The sequence below is a fragment of the Pogona vitticeps genome, chromosome 2, assembly GCF_051106095.1.
Source record: "Pogona vitticeps strain Pit_001003342236 chromosome 2, PviZW2.1, whole genome shotgun sequence".
In the NCBI taxonomy this organism is placed as follows: domain Eukaryota; kingdom Metazoa; phylum Chordata; class Lepidosauria; order Squamata; family Agamidae; genus Pogona; species Pogona vitticeps.
Genome location: NC_135784.1, coordinates 211,809,139 through 211,828,370, shown reverse-complemented (window position 1 = coordinate 211,828,370; position 19,232 = coordinate 211,809,139). Strand labels below are relative to the sequence as shown.

The 19,232-nt window shown below is 40.8% G+C and overlaps 1 protein-coding gene across 3 annotated transcripts in view; it reads left to right on the top strand.

Annotated features, from left to right (window-relative positions):
- The window catches only part of ACO1 (aconitase 1), a 50,946-nt gene that overhangs the window by 13,350 nt on the left and 18,364 nt on the right, over positions 1-19,232 (top strand). For 2 of the 3 annotated variants that reach the window (XM_020804061.3, XM_078384880.1), the window contains exons 2-8: positions 84-201; positions 1,235-1,403; positions 11,029-11,166; positions 13,225-13,294; positions 14,479-14,662; positions 16,926-17,065; positions 18,088-18,259. In XM_020804061.3, the coding sequence (XP_020659720.3) occupies positions 105-201; positions 1,235-1,403; positions 11,029-11,166; positions 13,225-13,294; positions 14,479-14,662; positions 16,926-17,065; positions 18,088-18,259 (970 nt within the window). In that variant the 5' untranslated portion in view covers positions 84-104. The remainder of the gene's footprint in view (positions 1-83; positions 202-1,234; positions 1,404-11,028; positions 11,167-13,224; positions 13,295-14,478; positions 14,663-16,925; positions 17,066-18,087; positions 18,260-19,232) is intronic. The other variant, XM_078384881.1, reaches the window with a different exon arrangement.

Genomic DNA, 19,232 nt, shown 5'->3' with positions numbered 1-19,232 from the left:
TGCTTTAACGGCTGAGAACTTTTGTTGGAAGGTGCTGTACAATCTTAATCAGTGAAATAAGTGACCCTGTCTTGTGCTTGCAGTGGCATCGAGACTTTCCAACCATGAGTAATCCTTTTTCACATCTTGAGGAGCCGCTGGACCCCAGCCAGCCAACTAAAAAATTCTTCAATTTGAGACGTTTGGAAGACCCACGATACGGTAGGTTGACTGTGTTGAAAGAGAATTGTTCTGCATAGAGACCTACTTGTCAGCTGTGGGTTTAGGATGTATTCTCATCTACCTGTGTATCATCAGATTATGAAACATTTTGTGGGTGGAATCCTCTTTGGTCCTTCCTTTCATGCAACAGTCCATTGCATGAGTAGTTGAACCATCTCTGAGCTTGTAACAGGAGATATTACAAGGAGATATATCTCCTTGTGTAAGCTTGAAAGCTGTGCAACTGTTTGTGCAACAGTGGTGGAAAGAACAAATGGGATTCTGCTGTATGACCCTCAAAGTGGCTTCATGCTTCATTGTAGCCATACATGTCCAATTCAAGTTGGTGGTATCTCAAACTAGCAAGAGGCCCACCTGCTTGAATGTCTGGAGAGCTGTTAGTATGGAACTAAATGAGATGGAACAATTGTCTCTTTTAATATAACAGAACTTCTTCTGTGTTGATGAAGCTGCCTTGATATTTTTGATACCATGCTATGCGTATAATGTGGCAGAGAGTCCCCAGATATGCAATAATTAGTCTGTGATGGATTGTGAACTCATGGCTCCTTAGGCATCATGTATCCCTTCCTGGTTCCCCACCTTACCTTTTTACAAGGAAAGCTTTGAGTTACTGTGAGAACACGGCTCCCTGTCCCAAGAATTAGGGCCAAACTGTACATTACAGAAAGCCCATCGTTAGAGGTTGAAATCCATTAATGTTCCAGAAAACTGGTGTCAGTCATATTTTGTCAATCACTTTTGCAAACAAAATCCATGCTGAGGTGCAGATGATCAATCACAAAACAAAACAAGCTGATTAGCAAATTGCAGTTATTCTCACATTATATGTACTGTATAGTTTGTTTGTTTTTAAACTGTGTATAGGTTTGGCTTCCATGAGCTGCCAGTACAGAAATTCCTTATTTAATGCAGCCCAACTGTCCAACAACCTTGGCTGAATTCTGGCAGTGTAGGGGCGAAATGCTTTCTTCACCAATCTCCTCCATTGTTGTTGCCCCCCCCTTTCTAGGACGATTACCATTTTCCATCAGAGTGTTGCTGGAGGCTGCTGTTCGCAATTGCGATGAGTTCCTGGTGAAGAAGAATGATGTTGAAAATATCCTCAACTGGGATGTAACACAGCACAAGAACATTGAAGTGCCGTTCAGACCTGCCCGAGTTATTCTGCAAGACCTGACGTGAGCTTTATACGTTTATTTGCTTTATTTTCTTTCAGTCCATGACAGTGGTTCCAAATCTTGGGTTCCCCAGTGTTCTGGGGAATTCCCAGAAGTCTTCACCACCAAAACCCCCAGCTGTGCTGTCCAGGATTTCTGGGAGTTGTAGGCCATGAACATCTGGCGATCCAAGGTTGGGAACCACTGATCTCAGGTAATATATTTTTCCTTCTAAGTGAGGAGACACTCCTAGCATTACTAATCAAAAGGCACCGTGTATCATTCCCTCTTTTCCTCATTAATCATTTTGCTATTGTAAGAAAAATGCTGGGGAAAGTATTTGGAAAATATGGGGAGCTTGCAAGTGGAACATAGGGTCATCTGGACCTTGTGCGAAATTTATGAACAGTGCAAAGTGACTGTAACATAAAAACTGTGCCTAGAAGCAATTAGGGTCAAAGTAATTTTCTGCAAGGACTGAGGTTTGTGGAGACTACCTGGGTCTGCGTATGGCTTTGTTTTAGTTTGAGTGTTACAAATGAGGCACCCGTCTACTTGCTCCTCAAAGAACACTCAGCCTGGGCTGTGTTACAGCTCCAGTGGTGCACCCTGAGAGTGTCCTGTGGTTGCTATTTAGCTATGTGCGTTGTGCCCTTGGACCAGTTCTCTTCAGCTTGTGGATTTTGTTTTAATATTAGTCCAGATCTCAGTCAGTTCTGGATCATGGTGTCAGCACTACTAACATTTTTGAACTAGGAAAGTCAGCAAAAACTTGTGGACCTCAGGATTTCAGAAAATCTTTATTTTACTTGTATCTGTTTTCCAGGTATAGTTCTTACTGCCCCTAATGAGCTATTCACATTCATTGTATTTCTGATATCTCAGTGACCTTGATATGTGTGCTTCTAACATTTTTGCTATTGCTTTATGAGACACCCATGAATGAAATAAATTCCCTAGATAACATGCAGTCTTTAAAAACCAAACCCCTCGGACAAGTACAGGCAATCTTAAAAAATAAAAAAAATTAAGACACCAAACATCAGCAGAAAACAGCAATACCACCAGAGTTTCTTATGAAGCAAATACTGTACAAACAAAGAGCTAAAAGCAGTTTTTAAAAATACAGGAGTTAATACTGCCAGAATATCATGGAGATTAAAGTAATCCCTTAAAAAAAAGGCTGGGAGAACAAAAACCTGGTACTGAAAGGAATACAAGCTGGTCTTATGTAAGCTTTACTGGGAATACTGTTACACAATGGGGGGAGGGGGAGATACCTTCTAGAGCAGTGGTTCTCAAACTTGGGTCCTCAGATGTTCTTGAACTGCGACTCCCAGAAATCCTGGCCAGCACAGCAAGTGATGAAGGCTTCTGGGAACTGCAGTCCATTAACAAACTGGGGACCCTAGTTTGAGAACCACTGTTCTAGAGGGTCTTCCTGGCTACTCTCTAAATTTGAGTAGGAGGAAGCCCAGAGATGAGGGCTTATGTAGATAACTTTAGATTTATTATATTCTTAAAGTACTAATATTTGGTTGTTGTGGGTTTTTCGGGCTCTTGGCCGTGCTCTGAAGGTTGTTCTTCCTAACTTTTCGCCAGTCTCTGTGGCCGGCCGTGAAAGCCTTTGTGAGTACTAATATTTATTTATGCATTTAAAATATTTATACCCCACCTTTCTCCTTGGTAAGGACCCAAGGCGGTTTACAAAAAATGAAAGACAAGTATTTAAAGTTGAAAACAGGGAGTATACAACTGTGGTTAACATTGTTAAAAGACTATTAAAAACTACAAACAATGGATAAGGAGGCATCCTACAAGATTAACAGGCAATATTAAGGCACTGATCATGAAGTATCCAAAGAAATCTTACTCTTAGAAATGGAAAACACAAAAATACTGGAAATCTTGTCAAAGCAATAATCCATCTAAAAACCACACACAGGTAGCTGGATTACTGAGGGAAGGCTTGCCTGAAGAGGAAGGCCTTTGCCTGATTGTGGAAGGAGAGCAAAGATGGGGCCAGCCTGGCCTTTTATGTGTTTTGCAGTTAATGACACTGCACACCACAACATCTTAGCAGGGCTGAGCATTGCCTCTTTCCCAGTAAACCTTGAAAGTGCAGAGCTGGAAGGGACCCTCTCAAGTCGAGACCCTGCCAGGGAGGCCCAGTGGGGAAACGAACTCACAGCTTCTGGCTCTGTGGCCGGAGACCAAAACCACTAGCTCCCCAGCAAGCCCACATGTTTCTGTAGTTTTATTCACACACCTCCTCTCTACATACCTGTAAAACAGTGTTTATTAAACAAACAATGCCTCATGAACCATTTTAACGTAGCTGACTCTAGCCTATCATACATACATACATATAAACTTTATTGTTTCTGGCCATAGACCTTTACAATGTACTGACTACTGTAGCATATAAAATCCAATTAAAACAGGTAATTACATTAAAACCAATAAAACCCGGTCTAAGAATATTGTCATAACGTAAAATGTAAGTCCACTGTATTCAGCATTTGTGTGGCATTATGATCCCTGACAACTCGAAGCCTCATCTTCTTAGCTGCTAGTGCGAATTGTGCTACAGCATATGTAATGTGCAACTGTGCATCAGCAAGCAATCCTACTACTGTTTAAGTGGTGGTACAGTTAAAATACATCTGAATGATGGGTGACAGAAATCTTTCTCTAGGATTTTTATAGAGGGGACAGACAGAACAATAGATAATGAGTTAGATCCTCAATCTAACTCATTATAGACTCTAGCCTATCACTCAAGAACTAACCAGTTCAAATACTGCAGTCCTAGTAAAAGCATGTAATACAAGATAAAACTGATTTTAAAAATGGAGCAACTGATATGTAATTCTTTAGGGATAGAAATAAAAGTTATGATAAACTAATGGGCTGTTTTCCAAAATGGGATCTCTGTGTCTAGTTCCATTGCACATCTGTAATGCAATAAAGTTAATGATCTGGTTTTCATAACATCATATAACAATCATGGGTTTCCCTTCTACTCTTACACATTATTGTCTGGTGGTGCTTAGGGAATGCAAAATGTGATGGTGTCAGGGCATAGCTTAAATTTTACTACCGATTGCAGTGGTGGGAATGGAACAGAACATAACAGTGCCATCTTTTAGAATAGCCCTGTGCTTAATTTATTGTGTGATTGCACCATTTACAGATTACCTTTCAAGAAGTTAGAATAATTGTTTCAAGAGACTATTCTACACTCAGACCTATCCTCTATGTCAGATCTTGTGAAAAGCATTAAAATTCTGAACTCCTAAATAAGGCAGAAAAGAGGGGAAATTAGAACCTTTTTCGCTGGAGAAAATGTTTTTCTGGGGATTATCTATATCTGTCTGTCTGTCTGTCTAGCACAGGGGTCTCCAAACTTTCCAGCATGAGGGCCACATCATATATTTTACACATTTTTGAGGGCCGAAGGAACACATGGGCCAAAGGGAATGGACCTGAGCCTGCAGTGTTCGCTGGGCCAGATAAAAAGGCAAGTTGGGCTGGATGTAGCCCATGGGCTGAAATTTGGAAACCCCTGGTCTAGCAGAATGTTCCAGTTTCTGATACAGTATTACTTAACCTTATATTTAGGTTTATACATTGTTTCATTTAGCAGATTTAGTATGTTAACCCATTAGGGAAGTGGATACTATTTTTTTTTAGCTTGCTTACTTTAACATGTTTGAAGTAATTGGGAAATTCAGTGACTAGGGGTTAATTTTGAATAAATAAAATGCAAATCTGAATTTACAAGTCAACTCCATTGAATAGCAATCTATCCTTGAAAGAAGATTTGCAACATGTGAACTGAGTTGGATAAACAGACATTTGGGTTAAAAAGTAACCAATTGCACTTCACTATATAGTATTTGAATCAGAAGTTTGCTGTCCTTTGAACTTCATTCATGGAGAATGGTAGCCAGTATTCCCAGTGCCAACATATTTGTAATGCTGATTTCCTATAACAGTCATACTTCCCAAGTAAGGATTAAATCAAGTTTGGAGGTCAACTGGGTTGTTTTGTTTGTTTTTCAGTTCTTTATACCTACAGTCCTCATATTAAGCAACAGTAGTTAGATCATATATTGTACTGTATTATATAAAAATATATTTCTCCTGTCTCATGGTTCTTAGTGAAGTCAGCAGGAACATCTCTAGATTGTTGTATGGTACATCTAAGGATGTAATGAATGCTTGGGGATCTTTTCATCCTGAATGAACAAGGGTGGCTCAACACATTGAAATGTCTAGTCAAAAAAAATGAGTACCTGAATGTGAGATTGTCTGTCCCTATACAAGGGCAAAAAGATGAGCATTTTTTTTCCTAACAACATTTCTTAATTGATGAAGTCAACACATTTTTAAATGATCACGTGACACAAGGACCAATACAAATCAGTGGAGCCCTTTCTGGTTCTGATTCAGAGATTCTCCCTCTGCCACTGGAGGCTTCTACTTTTTTGGGGCAGAACAATTTGAACACTATTTTCCCAGTGTGCTCATTTGTTCTATTCTGCAAAAGGATGGTGTGGGCATGGCTCTGGGTAGTGGTATGATGGTGTATTCAGCTGGGGTTTAATGATTTGGGACAGCAGGAATACCCACCCCTGCAATCTTTCTCCACAGTTGCCCCAAAATATTTTTTTATTTTTTTTTAAACAAACTATCAAGTTTAGCATGAGATCATCTTATCATTGCCTTGAACAAAACAGAACAAGTGTTTTTGTTTAAAACCATAGGTCACCACAATATCAGCGGCAACACAAAACTGTACTGATACCATATAGCTGTACATAAATACAAGATGACATAACTTCCCTTCTTTCTTAAGACTTTTGGTGCTTGGCACATATTTTCTTTGCTGTCAAAGCAAATTTTGCTACTTGCTAGGTAGTAGTGATATCTCTACCCACAAGCAGCATACAAAATTGAGCTAAGGGGTGTCTATCACACAGGAGTCTGAGAATAGCAGCAAGAAGTTGACTTTTGGGGTGCTTATATAAAGGGCAACTAAATAATGGAAAGCATCTTCGACTTCTCCTGATCCACAGATACAGAATCTGATGGCATACCCTGAAAATGAAAAGCTGTGGATGCTTTTCTTAAAGGGGCTGAAGTTAGATAAACAAAATCATTTTCCAGACCAAATGATGTTTCATACATGAAGAACTAACGAGAATAGGACATTTGTGAGATGGCACACAAATCCAGCCACCTAAAGTGAAGACTGATTTTTTTTTCTTTAACCAGTTGCTGGACTCTAATAGAGGCAAAAGTGGGCAAAGACTCTGTGTCAATCCCATAGTTCTGTAGAATGGGCCTAACTGAACTTACCCAGGACTTTCAAGAAGGACTGTGGAGTTGTTCTTTGTAGCACTTCTTTGGGAATTGCATTGAGAACCTTAGTTTAGCGTTTGATCACCTCTGCACAGACCATTTTTTTTAAATATAAGAAAAAAAGATCACCAGGTGGATGGTATCCAGGAAAGGGGATCTGTGGGTGTGTATCATATTACATTGTATTGAGGGCCAGCATGACATTGGCACCAAAACAGTCCAAGGTCTTTGTGTAGTCATCTAAACTGAGTACAACCTAAAAGCTGCAGCAGAGTCCAGCTATTAGAATACAAGTCTGAGCCACTTCCCTCAGATTTGAGCCTAGTGGTTTGCATTGCTAAAAATAATAAATAGTACTGTGTATGTGCTGGCCTCTTTCCTTTCTGTGTATTGACCATAGTTCTGCATGTTACTTTATGCTTGGTTAGGTTCTCTTGCTTTACCTGTAATGGGAAGGGAACCCTTGCTGTATAAAAGGAGGACTTTGAAATTTTTGAAGGCTCCATGCAGAAACCTCTTTAGTGGTGTCTTCACCCTAGATTTGATGAATTACTCAGTTTTATCTTGGGTGCTTCTGTCACGTATAGGAAATTACAAAATGCTTTTTGCTCATATTATGTCTTGTATTATTCCAGTTCTTCCAGGATAACGTTCATTTCTCAACAAAGTGGCATAGTAGGTTTCACAAGTGCACAAAGCTGCAAACCAGCGTCTGTTGGCGAATGTAAATATTTGATTCTGACCCTTTTAAGAATTGGCCCTGAAAGTTGTCCTGCTCAGCTTAATCAAAATTCTGTCTTACCAAATCCTGCCATTGGGTTAATAAGTGGCAGCTTGGGAAGGACATGCAGCTGACCAGTGCTACTCTGTTCTTCAAAGAATAGGCTTTCTATAGCTCCCTGTAGAAAGATGGACAGATTTCCAGTGTGGATAAATGTGCAAATGTCTGTGTTTAAGCATGGAAAAGCATGAGGAACAAGGTTTCTGCATCTGAAAACTTGTCACCTACCCAATACACCTCTAAATTGCCCATGCAAGTGAAGACAGAAGAAACGGGCAGCACCAGCTCCTTCCCACTCACCGTCCTCCACAAACTGGAGAACAGCTGCAGTAGAGAGTCTGTTTTGCTCATGCAGGTTCCCCATAAGGTTTAGAAGCCTAGCTTTTCAACAGTTCTAAATTGTTTGGGGAGCCTACGTAACGTAGAGCAAGCTCTACGCTTCAGAATGTAACACTCCAACTCATGGGAGGTTATGTGTACAGCAGGAGAAGAGCTGTAGCAGCTATGTGACTCTTGTTTTAACACAAGAATTCCTCATTTTTGTCAGAAAAGGGATCCATTATTCTTTGAATTTAATAACTGTAGTGATGCTTCCCTCCTGTTCCACTTTCAAACATATAATCAGCATTACATACCAGCCACTACTTCCCTGTAGTTCCAAAGAGAGGACTTTATCATTTTTAAAAAACATTTAGCTATCAAGTTGTAAGGCCCTTACTGAAAAAGCCCTCCCTTAACCTTACAGTATTGAACAGGCCAGTCTCTAATATTCCAGTTTTAGTTAAGGCTCTGGAGTGGGTGGTGGCTTACCAGCTGTAGTGATACAGTGGTGCCTCGCTTGACGAGGATAATCCGTTCCAGCGAAATCGCTGTAGAACGAAATCCTTGTCAAGCGAAATAAAAAAGCCCATTGAAATGCATTAAAACCCGGTTAATGCGTTCCAAGGGGTGAAATACCTCAGCGTCCAGCAAAGATCCTCCATAGGGCAGCCATTTTCTGCTCCCTGTCTTGCGAAGGATCTGTCCTAAAGCACAGCAGGGAGCCATTTTACACAGCGGGCAGCCATTTTGAAACCCCGACGATCAGCTGTTTTGATCGTCGGGAAGCGAAAAAACCCCATTCAATCATCGATTTGCGATTGTAATCACAAAAAACTAGTCATCAAGTGATTTCCTCGTCTAACGAGGTAATCGTCAAGCGGGGCACCACTGTACTTAGATTATGTGGATTATCTAGATCCATTTCAAACTGGCTTCAGGCCTTGTTACAGTGTAAGACTGCTTTTGTCGCTTTGATATATGACCTACACCGGAAACTGGATAGGGGGAGTATGTCCCTGTTGGTTCTGCTGGACCTCTCTGTGGCTTTCAATACTATTGACCATTATATCCTTCTGTGCTGCCTGTATCGGATAGGATGGGATTGGGGTGCACTGTGTTGGCAGTGGCTCCAGTCCTTCTTGAAGGAGTGAATCCTGAAGGTGGTGCTAGGGGATTTCTGTTTGACACCTTCGCTGTTGACATCCAGAGTTCGGTTTTATCCGCTGTGCTGTTTAACATCTACACGAAACTGCTAATTCCAAGGAATGTCTCTGTCCGGAATCAATGCCTGGAGTCAGCAATAGACTGCATGAGAATGAACAAACTGAATCTTAAACCAGGCTTAATCCCACTCCTTCCCACCCCGGGAGTTTTGACACTGCCTTTTTGTAACCTTTAGTGCACCTTTGTTTCTGTTGTGTAGAAGGAATATATGCTTCACTGCTTGAAGCATTCCCACCATGGATTTGATCTGGTTAGACTTTAGGCTTTGTCCAAATCCAGCTAAAAAGGACTATGAAAATCTGTGGTGGTGTTTCATTGTAGAGGAAAAAGTGCAAGAATTATTAGTTTATACTCCCAGCCTGGCTTAAATTAATGTCTGGTTTTAAAGAAACTGGCAATTATTTATTTGAATCTATTCCAGGTGAGTGTGGGTTGCTTTGCTCATTCATACATAGAGGTTTGGTAGACATACACAGCATTCCTAGCAGAGATGCTGTTCAGCTGTTGCTGCCATGCCCAGTTATGGTCCTGGCTGTAGGAATATTTCATTGTCAAAAGTATTTTTAAGGAGGTCAAGTAATGGTGTGATAATATGTTTAAAAAATTCCTTTGTTTTCCATGACAAAGGAGCAGGGTTGTGTTCAAGCAATCTTTTGCGGTGTTTCCTTTTCACTCCAATCCTGAATGATTACACAAGTAGCCATGGTGTCATTCTAAAGCTAAAATCTGGGGTTTGTTAGCTCGATGGAGTGATCCTCTAGTAGGCTATGAAATGCAGAAAATATCTAAAGTCATAAATACGATGAAAGATCTAAACTATTTACCTACCACAACAGCTTATATTTGGACTGAAACTTTTCTTTGCTCTAACGGAACTTTTGATCCGTATATTATTTTTTCAATAATTTAACCACAGCATGTCCAATACGGCGAGTCTGAAATAGCCACCTAATTCTCCCCCCAAATGTGGCTATGTCTGTTTTTTTGTTGCTGTTGTGTTGTTATTGTTTTGGTAAGCTTGGACTGTAGGCATCAGCACGGAAACTATAAACACTTCCTGTTATTGCAGCCTACAGTCATTTCATTATTTCTATAATCAGGTGCAGTTTTTGCTCCACGTGATTTTTGAGGCATGTGAGATGTTCAAGGAATGGTTTATTGCTGCAGTTCCTATGGACGAGTAGAGATTTGAACCCAGATCTCCTGGGTCCCAGAACATCACTGTATCCCCAACACCCTACTGGAACTCCCAGATGCATTGCAGGCAGTTTATCCTTGGGGAAAAGAGTCACAAAAAATATTGGAAGTTTCAGGGAAAGCATATAGAAACTGATTCCTGTTCAGGCTGTCCACCAATTTCATGTAGTTAAGCATCTGCATTTGTATATTCTTTCGTGAATTGAATATTTTAGTTGGTGTTATGAAACAGAACTTTTACTTACAGGTTTTTACAAATCATAGTTTGTAGTCCACTAGTATTTAGAAAAAAGCTATAGACCTGTGTATTCCGTCTTACACACACACACACACACACACACACACACACACACACACACACACACACACACACACACACAAGCACACAAGCACACAAGCACACACACTGTCTCTTTCATGTTGCAATTTGCAATTTAGCACAAATGCTGGAATTCTGTATGTTTCCAACTACTGGTTGTTTCTCTTTGTGCCTCTGGCTTTAGGAGGCCATTTGCAAATCAGTGTGATTCTGTCTACCTCTACTTGCCTGCCAATCTGCCTGCCTACCTATTTTTATTTATTCACTGTGCATCCTGGCTATCTCCCAAAAATGGGATTCAAGAAGGCTCACAGTAAAACTGAATTTTAAAAAAATACAATTAAAACATGAGACAATTTCAAAGAAAACAATTACATTAAAATACACCGTTTATTTTATAAACTTGCCTCATTTTCTTCTTGGTTCCATTATAGTGGTGTCCCTGCAGTGGTTGATTTTGCTGCTATGCGTGATGCTGTGAAGGCCCTAGAAGGAGACCCAGAAAAAATCAACCCAGTCTGTCCTGCTGATTTAGTGATTGATCATTCCATCCAAGTTGACTTTAATAAAAGGTAAGGCAGGGCATAGGATCTTGCCTCTTCCATTGGGACTTTTAGAAAGTCCTCAGAGAGTAATAGGAAGTTCTGTAAACAAATGTGCAAAATAATGAGGCATTGACGCCCAGCTCCCCCTCTCACCCAGGTACTGTACGTTAAAATTGCAGAGAGCATTGTTAATGTAGAAACAGTGTACCCTTACAAGGCTCACTTTACAGTAGAGCCAGCCCAACTGTTTAGAGATGGCGACGACTCACCATTTTGGCAAATCATCCTGCTTCGTGAGTCGTCAAAAGCTGATGACTCATGAAGCACGAAGTTGCCCCCATGAACTGACGAATAACGAATTTATTTGTTGACTCATGGGGATACTAAAAAAACTCACCCCACCCCGCTGCCACTGCCACCCCCCTGCTGCAACCTCCCCTGCCGCCTCCCCCCCTTTGCAAAGATGGCAGCTGTGGCTACCCTAAATGAAGCCACAGCTGCCATCTTTGCAAAGGGTACCCAGTTTCCCTTTCTACAGTTCATGACTGCGGAAGCCTGATGGAGACGATGGCAGCGGTGGCGACGATTATGGTAAGGGGTGTTGGTGGGGTAGCTGAGGTAGGAAGAGGAAGGGGTGGGGGTGGCTGGGGGCTGCGGCTGCCTATTGGCTTGCTGATCAACTGATCGGTGGGCCAGTAGGCAGAATGGAAAAGCCATAGGATGGCCTTTTTTATTGTATGGGGGATGAATAAAAATGGGGAAATATTTGTCGCTTTGTATTTGTGGGGGTCTCTGGAACGCACGGATATGAAGGGTCTAATATTTAATGAATCAGCTATTTTAGACTAATATTGCAATCTTTTTTTTATTCATCCCCATGTCTTCTACTGTTAGATAAAGTGCAGCAGTTGCTTCAGGCAGTAGATACGGCATGTCATGTAAGGGCAGCATATTTTTAATTATCTAAATAGTTGTTATTCCATTTTTGGCAAAGATATTTTGCTATCCGAGACTAAACAGCAAATGCCCTCCTATCATCAGTGGGTCCCAACAAGACCCAAAGCTGACCAAATTATCTTGGCATGTAAGGTGGATAATTCCACTAGTAGAGGCCCTATGGCCGTCCTTCATATTACTGGACTGTAATCCATCCCATGCAGTGGTATGCCAAATGATCAGGAGTGACGGGAGGTGAAGTCCTGCAACATATGGGGACCCACATGTTCCCTTTCCTTACAGACACATGGTGGAGTTATGCATATTGTGGAGCAAGTGAATGTGAATATGTTGTTGTTTTTTTCATTCATGGGATATTATTCTTTGTCACACATTCCTAGAATCCAGGATCATCCACTGAAGTTAGTCGAGGGGAGGGGGAGGTTGACAGGCAAAGATTAAAAGTATCTCTTCCAATGTATAGTTAAACTGTGAAATTCCTCAGCACAAGATGCTGCACTGGCCATCAGTTGTGACAACTTTAAAATCAGCTTTAGATGACTTTATGGAGAAGGGTCTCCATGAGCGCTAGACGTGGTGGATATACCCTATACGTCCTTCAGGAGAAGAGATTCTTGCGCTCCTGTCCTGCTTGTGGGCCTCTGGCTGGCCACTGTGGGAAACAGGATGCCGGGCTAGATAGGGTGTTGGTCTGATCCAGGACGGCTCTTCTTATGTTCTTATCTTGGCTTACATCCCAGTGCTTCTAAAGTGCACAGTACATTTTTGAGGTACTGCACCACTTAGTCAAGATCAGCAATATAATATTTTCCCCCTACTAGGATCTTTTCTGCTTCTATAATTAATGTTTTAGAACATTTTCCATTGCTTTCACATTCAGGTGAGACTCATCCAACATGCCTACATTTAGGAGTTGAGACAGACAGTAGGAATTACTGCAAAAGCTTCTTAAGCTCTCTTTGCAGCTCCTCTTTCTGACTCCCTGGTATAAGGTAATTAAAGTATATAAAATTGTTGAGCTAAAGGAATACAGACCTCACTTTGCTTGTTTTTCTTTTTTTTGCCCACCCACGCATCAGACCCTACTGAAGGTTTACCACCTCGATAATCCTTATATTTTACTTGCAGGCCAGACAGTTTACAGAAGAATCAAGATCTGGAGTTTGAAAGAAATAGAGAAAGATTTGAGTTCTTAAAGGTAGAGGAAGTATCCATCCTCTTTATATACCCCCGTGGCTTTAGAGAACCTAGTATCTGGGAGGTCTAAAAAGATGGCCAGACTGTGGGATCACAGTTCTGTACAGTACAAGTGAAAAAATTGGGCATGGCCTTAAGTCTGTATCAGAGGAGGCAGCTGCAAAGGGAAGAACCTAAGACTATAGACCAGGGGTTGGCAACCTATACATAGCCAATGGCCTGCATATGTCTCCCAAGCTGATTTTGTAAGCTCTTATGACCACTTGCTGTTGCATATGACAGTAGTAAAAAGTTGTACTTTTGCTTTAGTCCATTCATTGTTGGTCTCAGCTGGAGTAGATCTCTTGAATCCATGGAACTTATATGTGTTGCCCTCCCAAAGATCCATTAATTTAGAGGTTCTGGTCTGGTCTGATAACTGGATTTAGACTGAAGTATGTGGGATATACTCCCTGCTAGACTCAGGGAGACCTCAGACCTTCTCAAATTCAGAGTTTTGGTGTTGGCTTATCTCCTGTAATTATTTTATTTATTTATTTATTGGATTTTTACCCTGCCCCTCTAGACCGTGTCTTACATAAATAAAACAGAACAATATAAAATATATAAAATCATAAAAATTACAATTGAAACAGTTAATTAGAATTATGCTTCTTTTGTCATAAACCAATGTTGTTGACTCTGTAATTTGCAGCTGACCAACTGTAGGCTGGATTGGGCAGCATGGCCTCCTAGCAAGATTACTGCTCAAATTTTTACAACTTTAAAAAAAAGTGACAAGACCAATTTGTGAGTTGCAGTGGGTGGGAGAAATCATGCCATGTTTTGGGAACCCTTCAGCACCCGTGAAACCCTCCACACTGTTTTTTTTTAAAACATCTAGGTACTAGAAAGCACAAGAAAGCTTTCTTAGTTATATATAAAAAAAGATTTGTGTAAGGAAAAAAATGGAGGTGTGATCCTAAACTGGGCAATAAGACCTGGATGGAACCCAGACAGGGGTGGGGTCAATGGCTGAATGCCATAGTTACTGACTCTTCAGATGCAATTGACTTGCTGACTTTTCAAATCCTTATACCAGCTGACACAACTTGATTTTATAATTTGAATGAATGAATAAATCACTGGCTAGATCTTCCTTTTCCTGGATAAAAGCAATTGCTCCTTTTCCATTTTGTGTTTCAGTGGGGTTCCCAAGCCTTCCAGAACATGAGGATTATTCCCCCTGGCTCTGGGATTGTTCATCAAGTGAATTTAGAGTACTTGGCGAGAGTCGTGGATGATCAAAATGGGTACTACTATCCAGACAGTGTAGTGGGCACTGATTCCCATACCACCATGATTAATGGCTTAGGAGTGCTTGGCTGGGGTATGTACCTTTAAATTTGAGCTTCCTGTTTACTGGATATTTAGCAGAATGTAAATACCGTATTTTTCTGTGTATAAGACAATACTTTTTTCTAAAAATTTTAGACCAAAAATTGGAGGTCCTCTTATACATGGGGGTAACCAGCTGAAAGGACCCCGCGGTTGCACAGCAAAACTGCCAATACCTTGTCTCTGCAAAGAGGTTTCCGCCCAATGTACCCTCTAATTTTCATCCCCACTGGATGGAGCTCTGCCTTTCTCTTGTGCAACACTGCCTCTGTGTGCATGCGTGATTCCGCCCCCCCCCCCCTGTGAAGGAACCTAAGGGGTTGAACACAATTGTGGAGGGAGAAAGAAAGCTCTGTGGAAGGAGGCAGAGACGTCTGTGTGTGTGTATGTGCGTGCACGTGCGTGGGTGTGCCCAACTTAGAGGGAACTTTGCATCTGCCAAGGTTGAAGAAAGTGATATGCCCAGAATGGAGAGTGATGCATCATTTCATCTTTAAAATATTACCTAATCGGCAGTACTAAATATGCCTTTAGTATTTGAATACTTTTAAAAAAATAAAACATGTTCTGTTTTATGTTTGAAATATTGATTTCTTAATGTTGGGTTAGAAAAGTAGGGGTTGTCTTATACATGGGGGCATCTTATGTACAGAAAGATATGGTGTGTTAATTTAAGTCATTCTTTGGATCCCGTGTTGGCTAATAACAAGGCATGAATATAATTGTTAGTATCCTGTTCAGTATTTGCATATGGAGCACCAGCTATGGACATCACCACAATTATCTGATAAGGTGCCGGTCGCATATCTAGTTGTGAATGCCAGGCACCTCGCCAGATTAGCAACAAAAGCATCAGCAGTTGGAGGTCTGCATGACGATAAGTAATGAACAAGACACTGGCTCATAGGAAGTCAGCTTCCTCAGTTCCATCCTTGGTTAATGACACCCATATTATCTCCTAGCCATGGTTTAAAAAGAAGTGAAATTAGGAGTGATTAAGAGAGCTGAAACATCACTTGCAACTTAGCCTGCAGTGAGACACCGAGGGTTGATAAAAGGCAGTGGAGTTAATATGAAGGCGGCTGTGTTAATTTTCAGGGTAAGCGGGAAGATCAGAGAGAGACAGAGAATGTCAAGACTCACAGGCATGAATCTTAATTATTAGTCCAGCTAGAATAGACCCATTCATCAATGTGATTTGTGCGTGTGCTAGGTTCGAAAGTCCCATTGGTTCACTGGGTGTACTCTGTTTGGCTCTGACAGATGAAGTTTAGCCCACAATACTCATTTGTTTAGATTCTGGACACATTGAACTTTCAACAAATGGTTAAGAACCAGGTTTCAAAAATGAAACTCAACATAAACAACAGCCAACTGCTCTTTCTGCACCCAAACAAGGCTAAATGGTTAGAATATTACAGTCCAGTGAAAACCTTGCTTAATTCCAGTCCAAGTGCTTACATTTAAAGAAAACCCAACAATAATGTATTTTATGTTTCTAGAGGAACTGTAATTCACCATCTCCTAGCAAATCACATATTTGACCTTTCTTCCAGTACCATATGGAACTCCTACAGCAGTGAATAGCAGATAAGAAAACATTCTCTAAAAACAAACTAAAAAACTTGTAAACATTTTTAAAATCCACCATTATTTAAGAACAAATTAAAAACGTTTTTAAGAAGTCATACATACAAGTCCAAAAGAGGACAGGAGGACATATTTCTTTAGCAGCCACAGGGTGACAGATCCCTGCCCCAAAGGAACTTGGACACCTAATCCTTTTCTTAAACAAAAGATATTAGGGCACAGTTTCCCCACATGCTCTCTGTTCAGCAGGTCACCTTAACTAAGGACTGTTATGCTTGGTATAATATTAGCTGCAGAACAGCACCTCCTTCTCTGATGTGTGATGTTGGAAGAGAATTGTGCTAGCCTTAAAAAGGTTGTTCAGTGCTAACCATAGTTATTAAGTTGGCATCTGTTGTTTGGAATGAGTGGGGATAATTGCTTTTCTGTCATGTCCTGCTTGTGGACTTTGGTAAGTGATCTGATCTGGCATGGCTTCTCTGGTATTCCTATGATCCGTAAATTATTTTGCTGAATTAAAACTGTAAAACATCCAGAATTATTTGCATTGCCCACACTTGAGGCTACTCCGTTTTCTTTTCTTCCTCTCTGTCAGCTAGTTGCATTTTGTTTGGCTGCCTAAGAACAGGACAGTTGTGTTTGATGATCTTCTTGTCTTTGCCCAGGTGTGGGTGGCATTGAAGCTGAAGCTGTGATGCTAGGGCAGCCCATCAGCATGATGCTTCCTGAAGTGATTGGTTACAAGCTCATCGGAAGTCCCCAGCAGCTTGTCACCTCCACCGACATTGTACTCACAGTTACCAAGGTAATGAAACTATGGTTCATGACACCAAGGATCACTGTTGCCCGGTTTCTAGGGCAAGGAATGGAGGTCACCGTTCTCAACATTAGTAGCTCATAATCACTGCACACTACGATCTTACTGTTGAGATCAAATATCTGAGAACTGTTTCTGACTATGAGTGGTGGGCATTTGTTGTTTTTGGGACAGGCTCACTGCATGCTGGATCTTTTTCTGCACATTAAAAGATTTTTGATCTTTCTAGTTATCCATTTCTGCAGAAGATTTGGACCATGGTTTTTCTTTCGTTTCTCCAATTTTGTTTTGAATAATCTTGTGTAATTCTCTGCATAAGATGTTCTTGTTATTTTTCAGTTTTTGTCTCCTTTTCATCCCTAATATTTCTTCTGTCACGCATCTTCTCTTTTTCATTAGTTTCTCTACCTTTATGGTTGTGGTTGGTCATACCTTTCTCAGTTCAGAGCTGTTTTACTTTTGTGACCTTGTTGACCCCTTCATGGCTATACAGTTGAACGGTTTGGTTGTTCAGTTTCTGTCCTTTTCATTTTGTTTTGTTTTGTCATCTCTTGGATTTTCTTGGATTTGAAGCTGACTTCCAAGAGTTTTGGAGGACTTGAAAGTTTCCACTTTGTGATATTTCAGTGGTCCAATAAAAGTATTATACTTCATTTTGGATTTTGCTCATGGACCACACTGCTGTGTTTCCTTTTTTTTTGCTTTGAGTTTTGTAGTTTCACATTCAAATAAATATGTGATACCCATAAGTGGGTGACATAAAAGGCCAATGCCACAGAAAAACAAAGTTCGCGGTTCTGAGTGTGCTTATTAGGAGACAAACTTGGGTCACTGGGACTTTGTTCCAAACAAACAAGCTTTCAGGTCAGGCTCTACGAATGATTCTGTTGAGATGAGAGGTTCACATTTCACATTTGTATTTGAGATCACAGCACAGGTGTGTCAGAATATAGCCTTTAAAATGCTGCATAAAATAAGGCTCACTGAATACAACTTTTAATTCATTACAGCATCTCCGCCAGGTTGGGGTTGTGGGCAAATTTGTAGAGTTCTTTGGGCCTGGGGTTGCTCAGCTGTCCATTGCAGATCGTGCCACCATTTCCAACATGTGCCCGGAGTATGGAGCGACTGCAGCTTTCTTCCCAGTTGATGAAGTTAGCATCACGTATCTGGTGCAAACAGGTGAGTGGCAGGAAGACATCTGAATTCTTGAAATACAGACAAAGGATTTGTTGGATTTATGTAGAGTTGGACTGACTCATTTCACTCTAGCACAGTTGAACTAACAGCTGGAAGAAGTATGGAGCAGTTCAAACCAGCGTATGGTTCAAAGCAGTGACTTTTCTAAGATCTGATTCAGGCATACTGGACAAAACACGGTTTGCCATTATAAAAATGAACAGTGGCCATCTGTCTCATTTCCCCCCTCCGCACACACACACACACCTTTTGAGTATCAACGGAAGGTCTTAGAGAAGAAGCTTCTGTTCATTGTTTGCAACAAATGCAGTTTGCATTGAAATACTGTATAGCAGATTGTTTCTTCTGCAAGCTATGGTTTGTTTGTGTCCCTGGTTTGCAAAAGCCACCATTCGTTGTATTTCAGTGAAATTGGAAACAGTGGTTTGTTGTAAGCTATGATGCAGGGTCAGCAACTTGTCCCCTTCGGATATTGCTGAACAGTAAATTTTATCATCTCTTATGCATTGTCTCTGTTGACGACGACTAAGGGGAGCTACAAGTTTGACAACATTTAAAGGGCCATGTGTTGCTCACCTCTACTCGAACAGAAAACTACTTCTCTCCCTTTATATACAGAAGGAGTGATGGGGTGAATGCCAAGGCTCCACATGTTAGATTTCATAATGACAAAGCTTGGTTCATTGTTATGTGTGTGAATTCAACCTATCACTACTGTGTGAGGAGAAAATGAAATATTACAGTTATGTGGGCTTCAATATACTTCAGTCTTTAATCTGATACAGAGGCAGCAGGTAGGTTTACTTCACTTAATTGGCCATGGCAACATTGCACACAATTTGGATCAATGTAAAATACAGATTTGGTTCCCAGTGCTGATTGTTCAAGCAAATGTGTATAGGCCAGTCATACAGTTCCTGCTGATAAAACATTTTAACAGCTGATGTGGCTAATA